General features: G+C 41.2%; 1 protein-coding gene across 1 annotated transcript; it reads left to right on the forward strand.

Annotated features, from left to right (window-relative positions):
- Positions 1 to 676: 676 nt before the first annotated feature.
- LOC306962256 (frizzled-3-like) lies at positions 677 to 22,307 on the forward strand. The gene is made up of 10 exons (XM_079555357.1): positions 677 to 1,151; positions 15,557 to 15,753; positions 16,060 to 16,362; positions 16,448 to 16,610; positions 16,701 to 17,000; positions 17,202 to 17,453; positions 19,778 to 19,926; positions 20,018 to 20,132; positions 20,205 to 20,365; positions 20,449 to 22,307. Exons 1-10 carry the CDS (start codon positions 852 to 854, stop codon positions 20,654 to 20,656), a joined length of 2,148 nt encoding a protein of 715 aa, XP_079411483.1. The 5' UTR covers positions 677 to 851; the 3' UTR covers positions 20,657 to 22,307.
- The last annotated feature ends 150 nt before the right edge of the window (positions 22,308 to 22,457 follow it).

The raw sequence follows: 22,457 nt of genomic DNA on the forward strand, positions 1-22,457 counted from the left end.
ACAAACGCGTCCAGCGATCTAGATTGATGTGCTCTCACTGTCAGACTGGCGTGACACCGTGTGTGGCTTTTCAGCGCAGTTTGAGGCTCATTGGAGACGACATTTAAAGCGTGCTTCAAGTCAGCTACTTCTTAGACGAAGGTAAGACATGCTCGTTACCTGTCCGAGGGCGCATGTAGCATCATTCACTGTGCATTTATGATTAGCTGCATGCGCGGGCCGTTTCAGGCACGCATTGACACTTGCTTGTTGTTATCTTTGTATGTTATTACATGTACTGCCTCGTGCTTATAATGGGTGTATTTACAAACCCCCTCATAATGTTAAGATAGCGCATCTTAAAGTGTGAACCATCACGGGACAGCGTTACTGTTGCCCTGCCAACCTCACACAAACAGGAGCGCGCGGGGGAGTGTCTGTCTGCAGGTGTAATGTTCATGTTGGTGCCTTCAACCCTGCCGTGTCTGTCCAGGCTTGTGTTGAACACGTTTTCGTACGTCTACCGCGTAAACTGTGTGTAACCCCATTCACTGGACCATAACCAGCGGACTTAATTATAACCTTTATCTATTATTGACTAATGAAAATGTACCAAATGTTTGACTTTTTTAGGACCTGATCAGCACATCCTCTTCCTCTCAACGAAACCATGTGACGGATCCTGCTCTTCAAACATCAACAAACAATGAAGACTTTTAATGGGATCCTTTTTGAAAAATTAACATCACAAGTGGATTTAATTTTATTTATTTTTTTGCTTTCCTGATGCACTGAACTCATCCATTTCCCATGTTCGCTCATAAATTATTTAACCTATCGGATGAGGCTCCCAGGGTGATAATAAAGTCATCATGAGCTGCTCCCAAGCTAGCAGTGAGATGCATGGAGCTGGTGAACGGGGCTGTAAACCCGCAGCCTTATTTTGCCGACAGGCGCTCTGCCCTGTCCCTTTATTCACCCACCTCGTCCTACTGCTCTCCTCGGTGCTGTCCCCGGCCGTGTCTATTCACGTGGAGTACATCGAGAGCCACAGCGAATTCTCCTGTGAGCCCATCAGACTGAGAATGTGCCAGGACCTGCCTTACAACACCACCTTCATGCCCAATTTGTTGAACCACTATGATCAGCAGACTGCAGCTCTCGCCATGGAGGTTAGTTGTCATTGTCTGCACACCATCACACAAAGTCAACATTTGTCTTAAAAATGTTTGGTGTAATAATATTAACTGAGCTGTTGTCCCCATTTTTCGCATTGCGGTGTTGCATGTGAACAATGGCGCTTCAGGCCTTCAGCTTAAATACTAAATCTAAAATAAAAAGAATCTCATAATGATAAAGTGCTTAAAGTGAAAAGAGCATATTTCATTTACAGTTTTGCATAATCCCACAGTTTCAGTCTGTGCATATTTTGTTTATTTTTTACGGCTGGAAAAAAAACAACAATCTTGAAAACCGAGCTTCATCTTGTGGTTGTCGTACAAGGCTGTGGTTGTTGTTGTTTTTTTCGAGCGCTACACTTCACAGACCTAAAATATCAAAGGGTTAACAAGAACAGTGCAACATTTGAGGAAAGCGATACCAGATCCTTCCTTATGTTACGCTCCATCTTCCCTCTCCGGTTACTCTTCATGTAGACGCAGATGGATGCTTAAGCAGCTACTCCCAGCCTTTCATGTCCCCAGACAGACAGGCAATTTGTCTGACCACTGCCTCCAGGAAGCAATGGTGCTATACTTAAGTAATTAATACTTAAGTTAAGAAGTAATGAGTTTTGTTGAAAGGGGTGTTGAATTTTAGAAGGAAAGAAAACGCTTAGTATTGCTCTGGATCGTGTTGCATTTCTCTCGTACTCCTTTGTTGCTCTCCAAAGAGGAAGGCGAGGTGTTGCTCAATGGCAAGAATGTAATTACCTTGTCGTCGTAAGTATTTATTAGAACCAACGGCGATGTAGTGCACTGGGATCTGAGGACCGCTGGGTGTGGTGCCGTCAATAAACCACATACAACAGGCAGAATAAACTAAGGTCTCATTTTGTTTCCTTGGCAAAGTCTGTAGTGATTTGAATGACACTCTTAATGTCACTTGGCAGAGATGTTTTAACACTTTTTTTTTTTCTTTTTTTTTTACAATGGTTAGAAATTGAGAAACATGAGACACTACATCAGCTTGAATTATCTGTGCTTCCAGCTGTTCAGAGAAGCCATCTTATATTACGGCTGTTGAAGTCTAGATGATGTTCTACAAGCCAGTGACTTGTTAATTTTATGCCGTGTTGAATAATGATTTTTTTAAAGACTTTTTGGGGAAAAATGACTGCTAATCTTTCAAGCGGTTTTCTTCATGTTATCACATCTATTCCATCCCTAAAGCAGACGCGGTGTGCTCTTCGTTGCTGCATCCCATTTATGTCAAGGTTATTCTTTGTATGCTCTGAAATGGTCTATATTATTGTCCTGAAGCCTTTCTATTCTATTATAGAATGCAGACCAGTTTCTGACCGCTGGTATTTATCCATTGTTAGCACTAAAGCTGTATTCAAAGCTGCAGTTTCAGGACCCTCCTTTATGTCTTCTTTATGATCTTCATTTTGAACTGCAACAGCTTGTTATATCTTTTTCGCTATAATCTGAATTAAGGAGATGTACTTACTAAAGGGGCTGGCATTTGCGTTTGTTGCAGGAATTCACTGCTGTCATACACCGCTGCTTTGCGTAGTGAAGTAGGATCAAATACTATGGGTCTGAAAGGCCTATAGGCATTGTGGTGTTGCTTGACGGATTCTTAATAGCCGTCATTGCTGCGTGATAAGATTCACTCAGCAGATTAAGGACAGTGTACAAATCAAGCCAATTCCCAGGCGTCATGTCAAAACACGCTGCACAAGGGATTGTAAGAAGCATCTGTTGTTGAACTTGATTTCACCCAACTGAAGCAGGAGCCTGTAACTGACACCCACAGTCCCCGCAGCAGCAGTCATAAGAGGGCGGCTTTCAGGCGACGCTGAGTGGCAACATGAGCCGGGCTGGTTCTACGACTTGGCAGGGATAGTTGATCATATATGTCACGAGAAACTGTTTACATCTTACCAGCCCATGTGTCCAAGAGGTGTGGGCTGCTCAACTCAGTATATTGCAAGCCAGGATTTCTTTTAATGTTGACAGTCGGCATCAATGCCTCTTCTCCTGCCTCCTTTGTCTTGTGTGGTCGTGCTGCTAATGCTTTTTATTGACTTCAATTATGCACTCAATGAAACCCTCTCAAGCCATAAAGCATTTCAGTTTGTCAATATGTGCATCCATTACCTTCCTTTTTCCATTGTCTTAGAATCTAAATTATTCTATGCATTGTAGCTACTTAACAAACGTGTTACTTTCCCTTGTTTTTGATTGGCAGCCTCACTGACCACTGCAGTGCTTCTGTGTGTAATTACTGGGAGTGGCTTTCTCTAGCTGTACCTCTGTGCTTCCTGTGACTGACGGAGTGATTGACAGGTGGTTTGTACAGAGCAGCTGTCGGCTCTCACTAGTGCTGCTAACTAGCTGCTAATCTCTCTCTCAGCACCACAATGAAGTCATTGATTCCCACACACCGACTGCCTCCCCATCTGCCCCAAGAGTTCCTCATTAGGCCACATTTTATTGAGGTATATACGAGAAGAGGAAGTGGATTTGTTTAAATTGAGAAAAGTATAATGATGAACTATTGTTTTGTTTTTTTCATTGGATAAAAATATATTATATCATCCTGTATGAAAAAGGAAGTTGTCTATTTGGGATATTTACTAAATCATAACGACTAAAGCTGCTCGTGTTGCCAATGCAATTTCATTATGGGCTGTGTTAATAAAATGAAAATCTCTGTCAGATGGAAAACCTTTTGTGATACATTGTAACTTCTTGCAATATGGACATTGATTCACCTTATATTGCCACAACAATAATATGGTGCCTTATTGTGCGGCTCTGTTTATGATGAGTGTACAGTTTTTGTATATCTGTGTTAACGTCTGGCTAAAGTGCACTTGTGTGGCCTGTGCTGCCCATGTGCTGCAGCGTGTTAGGAATCCCAGAGGATGCACCAAGGGTCACGACATTACGTGAAGTCTGTGTGTATTAGACAGGCAGGGATTAGTTGTATGACCTCACCAGGATCATGTTACAAAGAAAACACTAATTAGATATGTAATCTGGTTGTGTTATGAGCAATGATAATTTGAATGCCAAGTAGCATTCATAGAGAGAAATATCTTTTTCTTTTTTTTTTAAAGAAGGGCATTTCATTGGCAGTGTGAGAGTGTGAAAGGGAAAGCCCCTTGTTTTCAATGAAATACAATGCCCTATATGTTTCAATTCTATTCCCTGACACAAAGAGGGCATCGTTCCAAGTAATTGTAGCAAAAATTCACAGCGCTGGCATTCTCTTATATTCTACACGGCTTGGACCCACTGCTCTATTAACGATAGGAATGTACATATTTTGAGACGTCATAGGCTGCATTTTAATTGGTCAATTGAAGAAAGAGCCGTGTGTGTGTGGAGACGGAATAAAAATGTCACCAGTCTTTGAACAGGGGCTGTCTATGGAGTTTGTGTTACACTTAGCATGGGGTCCTGTCCTTCAAATTAACTGCAGTATTTGGGAAAGGCCACCGTGAGGTTACCGGGGTCCCCTTCAAAAACAATGTGTGTGTGCCAGTTTTAAAGAGTTGGAGCTTGTTGCGGTGAAGTATGGTTTCCCTTTGTGTGCCTGTGAATGCGTGGCCATTCATTGAGGTGGGTTATGCTTGGTGTGTATGTCTCTGTGCGTGTATTAAGGGCATCTGAAGAGGCTACAGACCCTTTTCACTCCACATAGACACTGGTCCTCATTGAATTTTGGAGTTCCCGTTGATTATCCTGCTCATTCTGTCAGGTTCTATAGACGCAGTCAGCCCAAATGAAGCAATCATTTATTTATGCGAGAAACAAAGGCACTGCCTGATGCTGGTTTTGGCCATGCATTCCTATCAGCAAAGCTTCCAGTTCTGCTTATCCAGCTCCACAATGCCAGATGAGAGATTTGAAGGGGATTGTTCATTGCTTAAATAGTGCTTTGTGGCCCACATTTAAATTGGCAAGCAGAAAATTCTAGTACATTGTGGTGCAGAAATTATACCTCTTGGTATAATACTAAGAAAAGTACTTACTCTGAATAAACTTGGACGGTAGTGGGGACAGTGGGTGCTGTCTGTCCACCTACTACAGGGTTTCATTCTGCAACATTATACGTTGTGGCATTAGTATATTCACTGCCATTTTTCTCCTCCTTTATATCACCACGTACAGGGATAGCTATATCTCATGCTGCCTTATGTTTTATTGTGTTGCATGCTGATACAACATAAATATAGGTTATCCAGGTCTTAAGGTCCTAATCTGAACCCACAAGCCGGCCCGAGAACTGTGTGTGGACAGAGTAATGTTTAACCCTCAGTGCTAAGCCCATGCTCTGTTACATACTTACAAACACTGTATCAAGAAGAAGATCCCCTTCTCACGCAAAGCCACTCTATAGTAGGCAAGGATAACTTCACATCATGTCAGGACCATCATAAGCTTTTATTGTTAATGCTAACTAAAAAGCATGTTTAACACACAGTAGCCCCATGTTCCTAGAACAGCTGCGTTTTGCAATGTATGGCATGTATTAATGCATTCCCTTCCACGAGTCATGCATTCAGATTATAATTAGTGTATGTACAAAAAAATCTGAATAATCTGCTTGTGTGAAATACTGTACATTATGGGAGAGTAAAGCAAGTATTCATTTGGATGTTTCATTTATTTATTTTCAAGGTAGAAAACACATTACTCTTTAAACACTATTCAGATTGTGGAAGGTGAATGAATGGTTTGTTTCAAAACAGATTCAGTTTTAATACACAAATCTCTTGCAGGCAAGATCTAACATAATGTCCATAGACCTTGTATTTCTTAGATGTGTAATATTCATGATAGCCACAATTTTCAAGGATTTAGACATGCTGGATTATCATAACTGCTGAAGCGGCATTTCACACAGATTAAAAAAAGATCGAGAGAGGTCTGGAGCGCACTGTTGAAATCAAATATTATTGAATGAATGGCTTCAAATAAATAAGTGAAAATAATCAATTACGTTCTGGACTTTTTTATTGATACGAAGAGTAATTAATTTCCCAGTGTGTATGATTGCATTTTTCATTTCTGATTGATCTGAACAGTTTTGGAGCCCCATTATCTACTAAATTATGTAAATAAACAGAAAAATATGTAAAAAAATATCAAATCTATAATGAAGACAGCAGATGGATCCACAGATCGCCCTGTGGAGGTGAGGAAATGCGTGGGTGCCCTCTTATTGGGCTTCATTGTTTTGCCGTTACCATCTCTGTATTGTCAAGGCTGACCCTCTCGCCTCGCTTCTCCGAGTCTTTTCTTCCTGTTTTCACACTTTCTCTGTCGCCCCTTCTTGAAGCGTGTTGAGCATACTTTTTGGATGGTTTCCCCCATTTAGGGCAGTCTATAATGCGGGTGTGTGGCAGGGCTGGTGTGTCGAGCCGTTGTGTGAGCGCCTTCACACATCACCTGTTGCCATGGCAGTTAAATAGGCCTGCAGGAAGGACAAGGAATGGAGGGGGTGTGTGGGGCACGGGGTGATGGTGAGTGCATGGTCAGGAATAAACCCAACAGCAGAAAGATATGGTGAAAAAGAGCAAGAGATAATAATGACTATTTCCATTTGGGTAGAGCCTGACTGTAGGATACTAAATTAAGTTTATTATTTTTAGAGCTTGGTACCATGTTACATTGTTGTTCCCTCATAAAATGTAACTGGTTTCATTCATACAGGTTTCAGTAATCTTGTTTACTGCTCCAGAGCCCAAAATGCTCTGCTGCAACAGCTAATGTCACGAGGTGTTGTCCTGGTAATCATCCAGCTCGGTGATTCTTGCAATAATGATGATGCCCTGTGGTATTGAAGGATGGGTCAAATGTTCCGTGTCAGTATTCGGCTGATCCTTCATGTGTTTTGCGAATGGAGCAGTTGCTTTTTACAGCTGATGTTCCGATCATGTTATCGACTAAAGGTGAAACTCTGAAAATTAGTATATTGTTAAAAAGTGCATTCATTTCTGAGAAACTAATATGTGATTAGGCCTGGGCGATTTTGGAAAAAAATGGTCACGATTATTTTCCCCATATTGATCGATCTCGATTTTCGATTTGATTTTACTTTTTCATAGTAAATTAAATCAGTCTTGCTGATTCGATAAAATTAGATGCATCTTTTATTCAAACCTCGGCTCAAACAAAAACGAAGGCTTTCCTCCAGTTTCATGTGGCACACAAAAGTCTTCCATTGTCTCGTCCAAACTCCCAAACTAGATGCCGCTTGTGCCAAAGAAAAGACTGTAAACCTGTCGATTATAAAGTCCCATGACGACTATTGAGATTGACCAAAGTAGAGATTGTGTTTTCTGTTTGCCAGCAGCCTCCATGTGGCCTCCATTTGGCTTCTGGCAAACAGCAAATGGGACTTCTTATGGTTTTCTTTCAAGAATGGCTTGTTCTAGCCATTCTGTCACAAAGGCCAGATTTGTGCAGTGTACGACTAATAGTTGCTCTGTGTACAGTTTGTGTTCTTGGACTTCATGATGCTTCTGCTCCACAGTGGTCACTTAACAGACCTCTGAGACCATCACAGAGCAGCTGTATTTGAACTGACATTAAATTACACACAGGTAGACTCTATTGGCATTGGGTCAACATTTGATCATTCAGAAATCGTCAGACAACTTCTGAAGGCAATTGTTTCACTAAACTATACTATACTTTTGCACATCACACTTTTCAGTTTTTTATTTAAAAAAAATCTAAATCATGTATAAATTTCATTTCACTTCATGATTGTGTGTCTTTCACATAGAATTTCAATTAAATATATTTATGTTTATGGTCCATAGTATGGCAAAATGTTGAAAAGTTAAAGGGGTGCCCATACTTTTGCATACCACTGTATATACTTTTTATCTTCAAATTTCTTTGAAGCAGAGAAAAGACAAGGAAAGAAATGTTTACAAATGCTGTATAATTGACATATTAAATTATTTAAGCATATTAGCACAAGCACTCTGGCTGGTCTCAGGGTTGCTTAATGAAGTGTTAAACATGGCAGCATTTTTGGTCACGAAAGTTTCAAAAATTACGCATTACAAGAAAAGTTCATAGCTCCTAGACGCCAACCTCTCATTGAACTCAAACTATTTCCCCTCATCAATGAGCAATCAAAATAACAGTGCTGGGAAGAAGACGCCTGGCAAAGTACAACCTGTAATTAAGTCTCGCATTGGCAGACATGATTCAGTTGTCAACGGCTTGTCTCAAAGGAAAGGGGTATTTATTTATGTTGGTTTTTAACTTTGCAGTGACATAATCTCATACCAGGCCATCATAAAGGGACACATTACTGGAAAACAAGGCTTATAAAACTAGACAGGTTACAAAGCACCTGCTATGTCGTACAGACTAGTAATCATGTGTAATTTTAGCTTTTCCTTTCTGGCAAAATACTTCCTACTGGAACAGGTTTTTGTCTGAATGTCCTGACATTGTCCCCTGTATGTAACCAAACTCGGGAATTGCATAGAATAATTACTCAAGTAGAAAGAAAAAAGCGTGTGCTACTTATGCAACACGAGTATTTAAGTGCACTGTGATTACTTCAGAATATAGAAAGTGCAAGGATGAAGTATGGTGTGAGGAAACTACTCCTCAAAGCACAATTTCTTCCAAAGATTGCTCCGGTAAATGTAACTGATTGCCAACTCTGCATAGTGCAGTAATAATGTTTTCTAAGCGTTCTGTTCCAATATGAAATGACAGGTGGGATAGAGATGTAAGAGCCCATGAATGCTAATGTGGGGAGGTGCATGTCAGTGTAATTGCGCAAGTAAATGCATGCCAAGAATATAACAAAAAATGAGGGAAAAAAGAAGATAGGAGGCGAGGAGGAGGGGATGTGAACGTGAAGGGGAATGCTATTAAAGGCTTTGTCCACTGTTTGTGACTGAAGGATGGTTGGGCGCGGATAAACGCAGGAGTGAATGAAAGCGCGAGAGAGTGTGAGAGAAGGGTGCCCCTTTCTTCACTGTCTATTCAGAGATTAGCGACGAGAGCATCACGGTCTGCTCAGTTGGCTATTCATGACCAACGCCTGTCTCTCCCCTGAGCGGCAGAGAGGAACCAGGCGCACAGCCAGAGCTACTGTGTGTGAGTGGCCCGGTGGAAGTGCTGCTGTATGAATCTATATCCAGGAATATATTCATGCCGCATTATGGAGTGTGCAATCTCAAAATGGAGCTCAAATTGCAATCTAAAGAAAGCCTACATATAAGGGGCGAAAGCAATAACATAGCTGTGTGCTTAAAGTCGACAATAAGAAGAGCGCAGCTGCCGGGGGACGATGATATGGAGGTATAATGCAATTCTTATACTGTGGGAGCAGCTTATTGTCGCAAAGGTTGAGACTAAATTCCTATTTTTTTAACCTCTTAACCCCCACCTGAACCAAGCACATTATCTCCAGTTTGACATTACCCAAATTCAAAAAGCTTCTTGAAAGAAGCATCAAAAACACGACTAAAAGGTGATGAAAAAGCAACAAAAAACCCACAAAAGACAGCAACACAGTTTAAAAATGTGACAAAAACATGGCGACGACGTCAATCAGTTAAGCCAATGGAAGCTCCAGTCGATCGAGAAGCTTTCAAGATTTGTGTAAAGCACAACTGGAGAAAATGCACTCGGTGGGGGAGAGGGGGGAGTGGGAGGTAAGGGGTTAAGTTGCAAAACGTGACGGCTCAATTAAATGTATAGGCTGCATCTCTCTTTCTTCTTTTTTTTTTACTGCATATACCACAGTAACCATTAAGACATGCTGATACAGGACAACCAAAGGAAGAAGAGTAGATTACCACATTTACATTCATATATATCAGCCTAGTCAAAGTCTTTTTTTTGGGGGGGGGGCTAAATTGAGATTTCTGTTCTATTTTACTTTGAAACACTGCAGGATCTTTAGGAATCTAACTCCTTAGCCAATCAGAAGGCTTGTTGCGACCACAAAAGCACTGTGTAAGTCAGTGGTTCCCAACCTTTTGTGTCTCATGAACCCCTGGACTCATTTCTACTTAAAGTACCTCTTAATTCTAAGGTGCAGCCAGTTATTTAGAAAATGATCGGCTAAACTCAGATTTATCGATAATTATTTGTGTATTGTTTAGTTCAACCTTCTTTTTAGACCTGAAATATTTCCATGTATCCCCAAAAACCTTAAAACACGACTTTGGGATAACGTGTTTGTAAGATGGTTTTGTGCTCTCTACTGTGATTCTATTTTCACACTTTTTATTAAGCTTGGCACAGACTTTCACCCTGGTTATTATTCCATTTGCAAACTGTGAATGAGTTGTAATATTCAGTGGAGAGTGTGATGGAAATGATGGAGTTGTCTCTGTTTGCTAACGAAGGTAAAGTCGTCTGGTCTGACATGATTTGCGCCAAGGCTGGTTTCTGTCTGAACCAGAATCCGTGGCACCGGGCGAAGAATGGAGTGAGCCTATAGGCGACGTGTGCAGGACGGCTCTAGGCAGGTTTAGCTACAAATTCCCACATCTCTGCTGTCAGAAAGTCACCAGGCATATGCTTGGCAGCGGAGAAATACTCATTTACATTTTTATTGCTGGAGGGTTTTATTCTTTGGCTGTGTGATGGCTCTGTCCTGCAGGTGACCTTTTTAACACTGCATTCACCTGAAATATTTTGCACAAATCACCACTATTTACTAGATATTAATTTATTTATAATCATTGATAGAATGGCATTATCTTATGGTGTATTGTAAAAAAAAAACACATTTAAAAAGCGAGAAAACACGACAAAAAAAGCAAGGGGGAAAAAGTGATGAAGGAAGCAACAAAAAAGAGACAAAAACACTACACAAATGTGACAAAAACACGGCGACAGTGCAACAAAGTTTTGTAGGTTTCAGCTTGAAAAATGAGGCGTAACTTTGGCCTATAGGCTGTAAACTCCAGCTGAGAAGATGTGCTCGGTTTAGGTGGGGGTTAAGAGGTTTATATAGTTATAATTTTGCATTGATCGCTCATACACTTAATTATGTGGTTCCCAAGTCAGTGACCCCATTTCACAGCAACATCCTTCTCCTACCTGACAAACTGTACTGAGTTATGTATATGAAAATATATGGTTCATGCAATAATCTATTTGGAACCAATTAAAAAAGATACATAAGTGTCAATATAAAACACCTTCCCTCCATATGAGTCCACCAGCCGTGCAGTTTAGACCAGTCTCTTGTTGGGTAACCGCCGCCAACCTTTGAGAACCTTAACCTCTTGCCCCCACTTTAACCGAGTGCATTTGCTCCAGTTCGGCTTTACCCAAATCTTTTTTTCTTAGCTTTTTTGTTGCGTTTCTGTCGCTCTTTTTTCACTTTTTTGTTACATGTTTGTTGTGTTTTCATCCTCGTTTTCTTTGCCATGTTGATGCTTTTTCCCAAGAAGCTTTAAGATTTGTGTGAAGCCAAACTGGCTCAGATGTGGGGGTTAAGAGGTGAAAGGTTGCAGTGGTTACAACAGTAAATGCTTTTACGTTGAGTTATTTTAAAGTGTTTCCTCCCTATTATAAGGGTGTATAAATAATTCAATGCATTTTTAGCATAAGCTTTGAGGACATGAATACTGTGCTCATTTTATCCTGGGGTGCATGGTTGTTTGCTCGGGGGCGCAGACCCAACATTCTGCCAGCCCGATCAGATCAGGGCACAAAGCTGGTGACGTTTCCGGGATGTTTTCAGGTTCTCGCTCTTAAACACGTCTCCCAATCCATTTGACTCGCTAATCCACCGGGAAAGAGCTCTTTTCTCCACTCCACCGCAGTTTTCTCGCTGCTTCTCTTTCATTCTGTCCTCCTACTTCACTCAATGCCATCTATGAGTTTCTGCAGAGTTGGCTAAGTGGATTTTCTGCGAATAACGTGCCGCACACATTCAAAGCACTGACGGCGGAGCAACTTGTGAAGCGGAAACATGTCTAAGAAAATGGGGCACAGTTTACTAATGCATGATAAATACAACGGAGGGAAGAGCCTACACATCATAGTTCAGCGTGTATGTTCATTACCTGTTGTGTGGTCCAACTAGTGCATTTTAACCGTGCGACCCCCTTGACACTTCTGATTTTGTCTGCTAAACACATACTCGGTTGTGCTGCAATGCGACTTAATCATATGCGTTTTTTTCCCCCCTTCTTCTTTGTTGATTTTTTTTTCTTACTTAGTATTTTTTTTCCTCCCCTTCCCCATGGGTTTCTTTGGAGAGAAGGAGTGAGAAGAAAGAAACTTAATCCCTCTATTGAACAAGAGGTGGACCGGTCGGGGGGCCTTTTTTCCATTTTACCGCTTGTCAAAAACCACTCCGCATCTTAGTCCCTTCTCTTTAATGGCATGCAATTAGTTCCCCTAAATAACATACATTATCACGTTTAAATGTAACGTCTAGTTGAAGCAATTTAAGGTTACACTCAGAAAAAGGAATGGTAATTACTATCAGAAGGTTGAAATATGCAAATACTATGATATCAAAATATTCCCACAAAAAACACATGCCAAATGTCTAAGGGCAAGTTGCTATATTTGTCATTTTAACAGGCATGAAACCATTTTGGGGCACCGTTTGGTTAAATTACTTTAGGCCTAAGGGGATTCTATGCAGGCAAGAATCTTGATTTCTAACAACATGCATTAAGACTTTCCATAGACTGACCTATTCACAAACATGAACATGAAATAACCACTTGTGTCTTTTTTTACATAAACGTGGCTTTGAACTTTAATAGAACAAGGTAGATACATAAATAATCATACTTTTGCCAAACATATTTCTCTTTTTACCCACTTCTTTAAAATTTCTGACAAAGCCTTAAATTGCGTGACTGCTAAGCTCCTCCTCTCTCTGCGGGAGGTACAGCTAAACCGCATTTTATTATTATTCCCTTTGTGACAGTTCTTGAGGGCAATTGCCATTGATTGACAGGATAATTGCACAGAGCAATATACAGCTGCACACGCTCAAATACCTTTTTCAAAAAAGCCATAAGTGGAACATACAACAAACATAACCTCAAATATCCAAAAGGAGCAGGGAAAATGGGGACAAACACAAAGACATCACACACTGTAAGAAGAAACAAGAAGAAAGGCTCCATCCTGGCGGCACCGGACACTCTCCTGTAAAACTACCGCTGCTGCTGCTGCGCTAAGTGAAGCCCCAGGCCGCTGTTAGGGCTCTCCTGCCACTTTGAGGCCAAACAGTGCTGTGTGGTTCAACTTTCTCATAGAACAGATAATTTCATAAAAATTAGCATGATTTGTTTGTTTTATTTCACTGATCACCACGGCAGGAGATTAATGCAGTTTTGAAGTATTGCGGAAGAGTAAATTTGCTGTATGTCATTAGCTGACTTCAGTAGTTCATTCACATTACCTGCAACCTGAATTTTCACAATATTTGTGAGTTCACAAACACACGAGAATGCAGTGCCATTGTTATTGGCACAGTAGTATCAATCTTGCTCTTGCCAGATTGTGTGACATCGTGTGTAAACAGTTTATATGGAGGACTAAAAATTGATTTCTCTTTCCATTTCTACCTGAAGAGGACATAGTATGACATAAATTTCACGTTTTTATTTTTCCTTCTTTTCACTTTTTTATTTTTTTTTATTTGTTTGCAATATCACATATATAGCTTATAACTTTATATAACTTTTTTTATTGGTCATTTCTATTATTTGAATGGTTTTAGTATAGTACTAGCTCTCACAGCCATTATACCACATGTTGTTGTTTGCCTTTCCGTGTCCGTGACAAATTAAAGTTTGCGTGCAAACATACAAGAGAAATCAGCCAGATGTGAATTATTGAAGTACAGTAAGTGGTTTGGTCCTGTGTGCAAGCACAGGCTCACTGTATGTTTGTATGGGGCCAGTGCTGAAAACTATGTCACTGCGCTCATGCACCAGTGCACCCATTTACTGGTGGAGCATCTCCAATGTGTAGATCTGGAGCACCGCAATTGAGAACGATCAAAACATACTCAGCAGGGCCAACTGTACTCAAAAATGGACATGAAACACACATGTAAGCACTGATGCATGCACCTTTGTACAAATGCATTCATAGAGTTTGTAAGGAAATACTGTAGCCTTTGTAGCGAGCAATCACTGCAAGTGCCCCTTTTTCACATGTCTAATTGAACAGTGATGCTAGTGCAGTTTGTTAAAAAAAACCATTCATTTCTCTGACAGTTCTACTCTGAACATTGTAGGTTTTCCATATTCCATCGCTGTGGACACAGTCAGCAAAGTCCTGGCCTTGTTCAATGTTGCCGGTGCATTGTCTATGGTGTTAATATAGTGTGAGGACACAATACCATTAATATAATAAAGAGTGGACTTAACCGTTACTGCGGCCTTTTCAATATGATTATACATTCAGTCATCACACATACTAATGAAAACTCTGTTACACGCATTTCGACCTTCTGTGCTAACTACTCTATTTTACACTAAGAAAAAAACAGAAGAATGGTCATTTGTGCTTGATAGAAACAGGATCATCTCCTGCCTGCCGATGCCTCTGACTCTTTGACCTTTCCCCTGCCTCCTTGGGGAGCTGAATGTATATTAGCCTGCTGTCTGTTTGCTCAGTGTGTTAGTAGCTCTGACTGTGACTGCAGTCTGTCTTTGCCGTAACCCACTTCAAAAGGATGTTTGGTGATATGATTGGAGCAATACATATTTCATGAGCTTCTACAGAGATATGTATCTTTCAGCACGGAACATATTCCAGCTTCATCCTCTTTGATGGTTATTTCAGGTTTAATTTGAGACACTCAGCGGTTCAGTTCAGTTTACAGCCTGTTTTTCATGAACATGACTGCAAACTTTACTGACTCAATAACAACCTTGTCAGGGCACCAGCGGAAAAAGTATGTAAGGCAAGGAAAATGTGTTTGTATAACACCATTAACATATACAGAAACTCAAAGTGTTTTGCTGCAATGGAATACAACGATAAAGGAACAAAAACAGAACAACAGCTGGAAAATACATGAGACTATTATATACAATCCATGCTAAAAGATGAGTCCCCAGGTTCCCACCTGGACGGGGCCTTTCTGTGTGGAGTTTGCATGTTCTCCCTGGGTCTGCGTAGGATTCCTCCGGGTACATGTTTGCGTGCGAAGTGAATCGGTCAGTCTCCCCCAGAGGAAACTGAAGCTACATGTGGAGCTTACCACCACCGAGTAAGGAGTGAATGTTAAATTGTCTCATGTAAAGCGCTTTGTGACCATGTCTGTGAAAGGCGTTATACAAAATAAAGCACTTCTTCTTCTTAAGAATATAATGATGTCATGTGAGTGCAACCTATTAACGTTTGTCTTTCTCCTGCAGCCGTTCCACCCCTTGGTAAACCTGGTGTGCAGCGCAGACCTGAGGATGTTCCTGTGCGCCCTGTACGCCCCCGTGTGCACAGAGTACGGCCGCGTGTCCATGCCGTGTCGCGGGATCTGCCGCCGGGCCAAAGACGAGTGTGACAAGCTCATGGAGATATTTGGGTTGACCTGGCCAGAGGACATGGAGTGTAGCAGGTGTGTTTGAAGTCAAGATATCGCTGACGTTTACTGAAAGTCGAAATTGTCTGCAAATCACAAAAGCAGCTATTATTTACATAATAAAGTGTCCTTTGAAGAAATTCCATGGGGTCTAGCCCTGGTGTATCTTGTATTAGGCAATATTTAATATTTCTTTGTAGTGTTGATGCTCCTGTATGTGTTTAAATTGAGCTGTAGTTGTATTTTTGATCTAAATATTTAGAATTATAAAAAAAAAAAAATACAAATACATTTCCCAAATTATTAAGCCGTTTTATTGGCTTTGCACCTTATCTCGTTCAGGTTTCCAGACTGTGATGAGGCCTACCCCCGTGCCGAGGATCTGCTGGCCAGCCCTGAGCCCACAGACCAGTCCTCCCTAACGGTGCAGAGAGACTATGGCTTCTGGTGTCCCCGGGAGCTGAAGATTGACCCTGAGCTGGGCTACACCTTCATGGGCAGAAAGGACTGTTCTCCTCCCTGTCCATCAATGTACTTCAGCCAGAAAGAGCTGACGTTTATGCGCTACTTCATTGGGGTGATAGCCATCCTCTGCCTGTCTGCAACACTCTTCACTTTTTTGACGTTTCTCATTGACGTGACCAGGTTTGAACCTCTTTCTGTTACAATACTATGAAATACTAGCATTGTCCCGAAGCAAAAAAGTGATCGGACTGTTTAATGTGTTTAGGTTCAGATATCCAGAGCGGCCAATCATCTTCTATGCTGTGTGCTATGTCATGGTCTCTCTGGTGTTCTTCCTTGGCTTTCTTTTGAATGAGAAGGTGGCATGTAATGCAGCCAGTTCTGCCCAGTTCAAAGCTGCAACTATCACACAGGGTTCACACAACAAGGTAAGATCCACCATGTGTTGACCTATTCATGTTGATGCAAAGTTTAAAGATCCTACACCCTTCACCTGAAGTTCTTTGTCTTCTCTCCAGGTGTGCACACTGTTCTTCATGGTGCTGTATTTCTTCACCATGGCGGGCTCCGTGTGGTGGGTCGTTTTGACGATCACTTGGTTCCTGGCTGCTGTTCCTAAATGGGGCAGTGAGGCCATTGAGAAGAAAGCGCTCCTCTTTCATGCGGTCGCCTGGGGCCTCCCAGGGGCCCTGACCATCACCCTCCTGGCCCTCAACAAAATTGAAGGAGATGGGATCAGTGGAGTGTGTTTCATAGGACTGTATGACATAGACACCCTGAGGTGGTTTGTTCTGGCACCGCTCTGCTTCAACGTGGCAGTGAGTACAGTGGGAGATGAAGGAGCGGGTGGGCACATGAAAGAGGCTGTCAGATAGATATGTGTTTGGGTGAACTGTCTGATGAGTGGGTGGATAAAACAATGTATCTGCCCTGTGGTCCTTTACCAGTATTTCAGCTTACAGTCTTTTAGCAGCTGATAACAAACATGTATCTAACTTGCTCCCCCCATTTCTGCTCAGGTGGGTGTTGCTCTGCTGCTGGTGGGCATTGTGGCTCTGAATCGCGTCCGGATGGAAATTCCACTGGAGAAGGAGAACCAAACCAAACTGGTCAAGTTCATGATCCGCATGAGCATCTTCTCTGTGCTCTACCTGGTCCCCCTGCTCACTGTGATTGGCTGCTATTTTTATGAGCACACCTATCGAAGCCTTTGGGAAACAACCTGGATGGAGGAGAACTGCAAACGATATCACATCCCCTGCCCGTATAAGGTATGCACAGTAATAACTTAATCATGCCATACCTCTAGGCACAAATATCAGCCTTTTCTGTATTTCTCATTCAAATTTAACTGCTTTTATGAACTCGCAGCAAATTTCATATTTAAACAATGAATAATTGAGGAGGATAAAGACCCATGGGATTGCTCTTCAAAGCTTTTTTATGTCTGGAAGCAGATGGCTGCTCAGTGTCTGTCTGTCATCTCTGCTGGACACACTCCTGACAAATAATACCATTCATCACTACTTAAACAGTATAGCCTGCAGCTCAAAAATCCCATTTACATTTAGACACTTCTTATTGCTTTCCATTGCCTTCATAAGGGAAAGTACTTTTACCGAGGGTTATTACTAAGATCACTGTTAAAAAGGAAAAAAAAAGTAAGAATTGTGGAAACAGTGTTTTAGATACATTCAGTGTCACTGTTGTGTTTGCAGACATTTGTAGAACAGCTTGTGCTAAGTAGTGAAAGCAGTCAAAAAAGCAAAATAAAGTCCGAGGCACTCGAGTCATATAGCAAAAATAAAAGTCCTTTATTAGTTATGGACCAGCCTACGCGTTTCGACCGCACAGGTCTTTGTCAGGGCATGTAAAATTAATCATCAATTTGACATGTTCTACAAGCCAGTCTCAGCTAATTTACTCTTATGTAAGCTCAGCCCAATCTTTGAAGAGCACCAGTCTACCTTCTCACTTTTTCCCAGACCATTGATGCACTCGCCCTCTTCTACTTTCAGTGTCACTTTTGTGTTTGCAGACATTTATGTGGAAAAAAAGACTGCAGCAGATTATGACTGATGCTAAAACACATCAGCCCGGTGGAGCCTAATTCGTGTGATCAACATAACAGGGGAACTTTTCCCCCTGAAAGCTGTAAAACATGTTCAGAAACACATCGCTTTGAAGTATCGGGGTGTTAGGAAAGTTACAAAAAAGTATTTGTGCCACAACTAACCAATTAAAATAACAAGTTCATTTTGTGATTTAAAAACAGCTGGCCTTTTAAGTGTCTCAAAGATTTATTAGAGTCAGGATTATTTGTGTTTCTAACTTTAAAAATATATTTATGTGTCAGTCTGTGTTGTTTTTCTTGATCAACGGACAAAAGTAAAGAAAGAGTTCCATAAGCTTGAATCCCTTGTTAATGGACTAACTCTAGACTCTGCATTGAGAAAAGAAGAAAGAGATGTGCTGCATCATTACCTGAGTTAATCCTCCTAAGGAAAGATAGAATACCGTACCTCAGTTTCCCCCTTGTGTCTCTGGCTTTTCCTGTTTCCAGTGCCCCCTCTTCACTCTGTGCTTTGGACTTGCTCGGTCATGCACTGCTGCCTGCCGTCTATGAGCCCTTTGTGGGAGTTATGAAGAGTGGAGGGCGGTGTGCTATTCTATACGGCCCATCTCTAAATTATTAACCAAAATAAACCTGCTCATTTGGGACACCCACACAAAGACACACATACAGTGGTTTCAGGATTTGCTGTTTTTTTTTTTAAGAAATACAAAAGAAAAGAGACAAAAATAAGATTAGAAAAGAACTATGAATACTTTCTGAACCCACTGTAGTTCATAACTTCACTTAAGGTCACAATGAAAGCCTCCCATTGATTTCACCGACTAAAAGATTTTGCTACACGAACACGTCGTTTGGTTTTGTTTTCCCTGATTATGAGATCAGAGTGCTGTCAGAGGTGTGAGTAACAGGCGTCTCAGACAGACTGGAGGCAGGTGCAGCCACTTGTGTTACGTGTGTGGACCTTCATAAAGAGCGAGACCCCCCCAAGTCCAGTGGTAGCTTTAGAATTTCATTATTGCTCTGTGTCACTTGATCTTTGCCCCTGAGGGATGCGCTTGTTCAGAGCAGAAATCTCATGTATTTTGTATATTTGCAGATCCTTGAGGTATTCTGTGTCTTCATTGGAGGAAATTTACTCAAACTGGGGGAAAATGGGCTCAGCAAAACATTTAAAAAACATTGAAGTTTGTGGGTTTTATAGTTAATCCATGCTTTTACGTGGCATATCGAGCCCACTTGCCATGTTGTTTGTGAAAGTGATGTAGTAACACCAGTTCAGTTTAACCAGTCCCACACAAACATCACAGCAAGGAATTTGATACAAACCCCTGCCCTCTAGTGGTGTATAAGTTACACTGCATTGAAATAAATGATGTTATGTGTTTATGCTTCTCTGTATCATGAATGTACAACTGCAAACGGCTTACAGTATATCTTTATAAGCATAGTTTAAAGCAGCAGCTCTTCCCCTTCTTCAAGGACTGTGTTCTCTGACTCATCTCCCTTTGCTGTCTTCAGGTGGAGCAGACCAGTCACCCAGCTATGGTTTTGTTCCTTATTAAATATCTAATGATGCTGGTGGTTGGCATTCCCTCAGTTTTCTGGGTGGGAAGTAAGAAGACATGTTATGAATGGGCCAATTTTCTACAGGGACGCAGACACAAAGAGTAAGGATGCACATACAATACTTTAGACAACTCCCAGTGTATAATGTGTATATTTTGTTATTAATGTCTGATGTGCCACTGGTCTCTGTAGCAGTGGCATAAATGAGTCTCGGCAGGTTCTTCAGGAGCAGCCAGACTTCACTCAGTCATTATTGCGTGAACCAAACACCCCTGTGATCCGCAAGTCCAGAGGAACATCCACCCAGGTGTGGCAGGTTACCGACACCACACTATTCATGGTTTTAGTACTTGGTTTAATGTCTCTGTGCTTGTTTTAGGGAACATCCACTCATGCCTCCTCTACAAACCTGGCAGTCATTGATGACCTGGACAAGCCACAGAGGACACACCATGGACCATCCTCCACCCGGAGCAGAGGCAGCAGTGTCCACAGCAAAGCAAGTTACCATGGCAGCCTGAGACGCATGCGAGAGGACAGGTACCGCCAGCAATTATCAACACCTTTTGGGGAATTATGTTGTTTTTTTCTTGGCAATGTTTAACTTATTCTAACTCTGGCAGGTCTGACACCGTGGCTCCACATGCTACAGATGAGCAGAGTTTGTGCAGTGCAGTTCCTCCGATTGAGCAGCTGGTGTCTGCTCAGGTGGACAACCACTCCAAACAAGGCAGTCAACGCGACCCAGCTGAAGCCCCAACCACTGTCATCACCCACGGGACCATATCACTTGACTCTCAAGCCCCTGAGAACGATGGCACTAGTGCTTGAACAATCTCAACGTTTAAAGTTGTTTTAATCAAGGAGCTTTTGTCGGCACTTTGGACGGATGCTGTGGACCACTCAGTGCTGTGGTCGTCTGCTCTCATTATCTGTGAAGTGCAGATGTTCGACAGTCTTGTTTACTGCCTTTTTACCGCTCTGAATGCCTGTCTTTTGCTGACAATGGAGGAAACCATCAGCGGGTTCAAGTGATTTGGGTGAACAGCAAGACGTTGATAAATCATGAACTGAAGTCGTATGTTTACGGACCACAGTGTAAAGGATTGGAAAATGCTGGAGAAGTCGTTTCTTACAGGGTAAACAGAAAAAATGCCTTTGTTACAATCAATTCTGTTGGTACTTTTTACAGTTTAATCCAGTTTTACTTGCACTGTATGAGTGACAAAAATGGGCCAGATATTAGTTGGTGGACCTTCTGGTTTAACATTTGAAACTGTGAAGCGTGAGAGTGACACAGTAATGGACTTTCCTGGTGAAAACTGTGGATGCAGAGGAAACAGAATGTAAAGAGAGATTGAAATGTGCGTGCACTTAATACTCAGTTCAGGTCAGTGGGTCACTGGCTCATACTGGCTCCAACAACTAAACAAACATGGCAGCTTTGGAAAATACACAAGTTCATGTCTCTAAAAGAGATCAGTATTGTATTATGAACAGTTTATTCAGTTGATGCCTCATAGCAGCACATTGAAGAACCTTTAATATTTTATATTAAAGGGCTACAACTGTAAAACACATGTTAATGACTAATCATATGCCTCTCTCGACAGTGTACTACTGTGAAAATAGTGTTTCTGTACATGTTTTCTTATTGTTAGCTGTGATTTAACCCTGTACAGAGTAACTGAAGCATGTTGAGTGCTTCTTTCTCATGAATCACTTTTCTTTGGTGTAATGATAAAGATATGGACCTACCTCACCTGTTTTCAAAGATCTGCACACGGGATACAGGGTATTTTAGGAGATAAAGTAAAACATAAAGACAGTTAAAATATGAACCAGTGGTTCCCAAAGTGGTGTCCGGGTCCCTCTGGGGGGCCTCACTGGCTCAAAGCTTGTTTGCAAGAAAAAATTAGTTTGAAAAGAAATGTTGAAAAGAAATTCTACCACTTCAAATCAGTATTTAGCTCATTGCAATTTATATTTATAAATATTTATAAAGCTGTAAAACATTACAAATTCTATTGAATACAGTTAAATATTAGTATTGGGGACCCCCCTAGGAATCTTTGGAATGATAAAGGGACCGCGATGCTCCACACTTTGGGAATGGTTGATGTAAACACTTCACTGGTCAATCAAATTAGACTAATGAACTTGCAGGCTTTTGACTACCTACACACAAACAGGTGCCACTTGCTTGACACCTAGTGGTCAATAATGTAATGACAACGTTACAGCGCTCACACCTTGCCTTTATTGCCCCATACTGCCTGCTTTATATCCATCATCTCCATTGTTCTTTGGACCTATAGTGTCTGCCGTCATGTTTACCATTAAAATATGGCGTTTGTACAAAATAACCATTATTGAAACATAATGCTCTTGTTTATTGACACATTTGGAAAAAATGTCCTGAAAAGCATTAGTAATTTACTTCTGCAGATGTAACATTTTCAATGGTGGCAAATGATTTTGTGAATTTTTAATTTGAAATATTTGCTTTTTAATTTATTTGCAGTTTTAAACTGTTAATTTTGTATCCAATCTAATAAATCTTGAAGAAAATACACTTTACTTGCAAATGTCATTTACAAGATTTCTGTTCTGTTGTTGGTAGATTCAGAAA

This window comes from Gobius niger (genome assembly GCF_951799975.1).
Source record: "Gobius niger genome assembly, chromosome: 4".
Classification (NCBI taxonomy): Eukaryota; Metazoa; Chordata; class Actinopteri; order Gobiiformes; family Gobiidae; genus Gobius; species Gobius niger.

Excerpts from the sequence above, each read along its gene's own strand:
- LOC306962256 (XM_079555357.1), top strand. The coding sequence starts at position 852 with ATGAGCTGCTCCCAAGCTAGCAGTGAGATGCATGGAGCTGGTGAACGG. Across the intron at positions 16,363-16,447 it reads TTTCTCATTGACGTGACCAG|GTTCAGATATCCAGAGCGGC; the intron begins GTTTGAACCTCT and ends TAATGTGTTTAG. Across the intron at positions 17,454-19,777 it reads ACATCCCCTGCCCGTATAAG|GTGGAGCAGACCAGTCACCC; the intron begins GTATGCACAGTA and ends TGCTGTCTTCAG.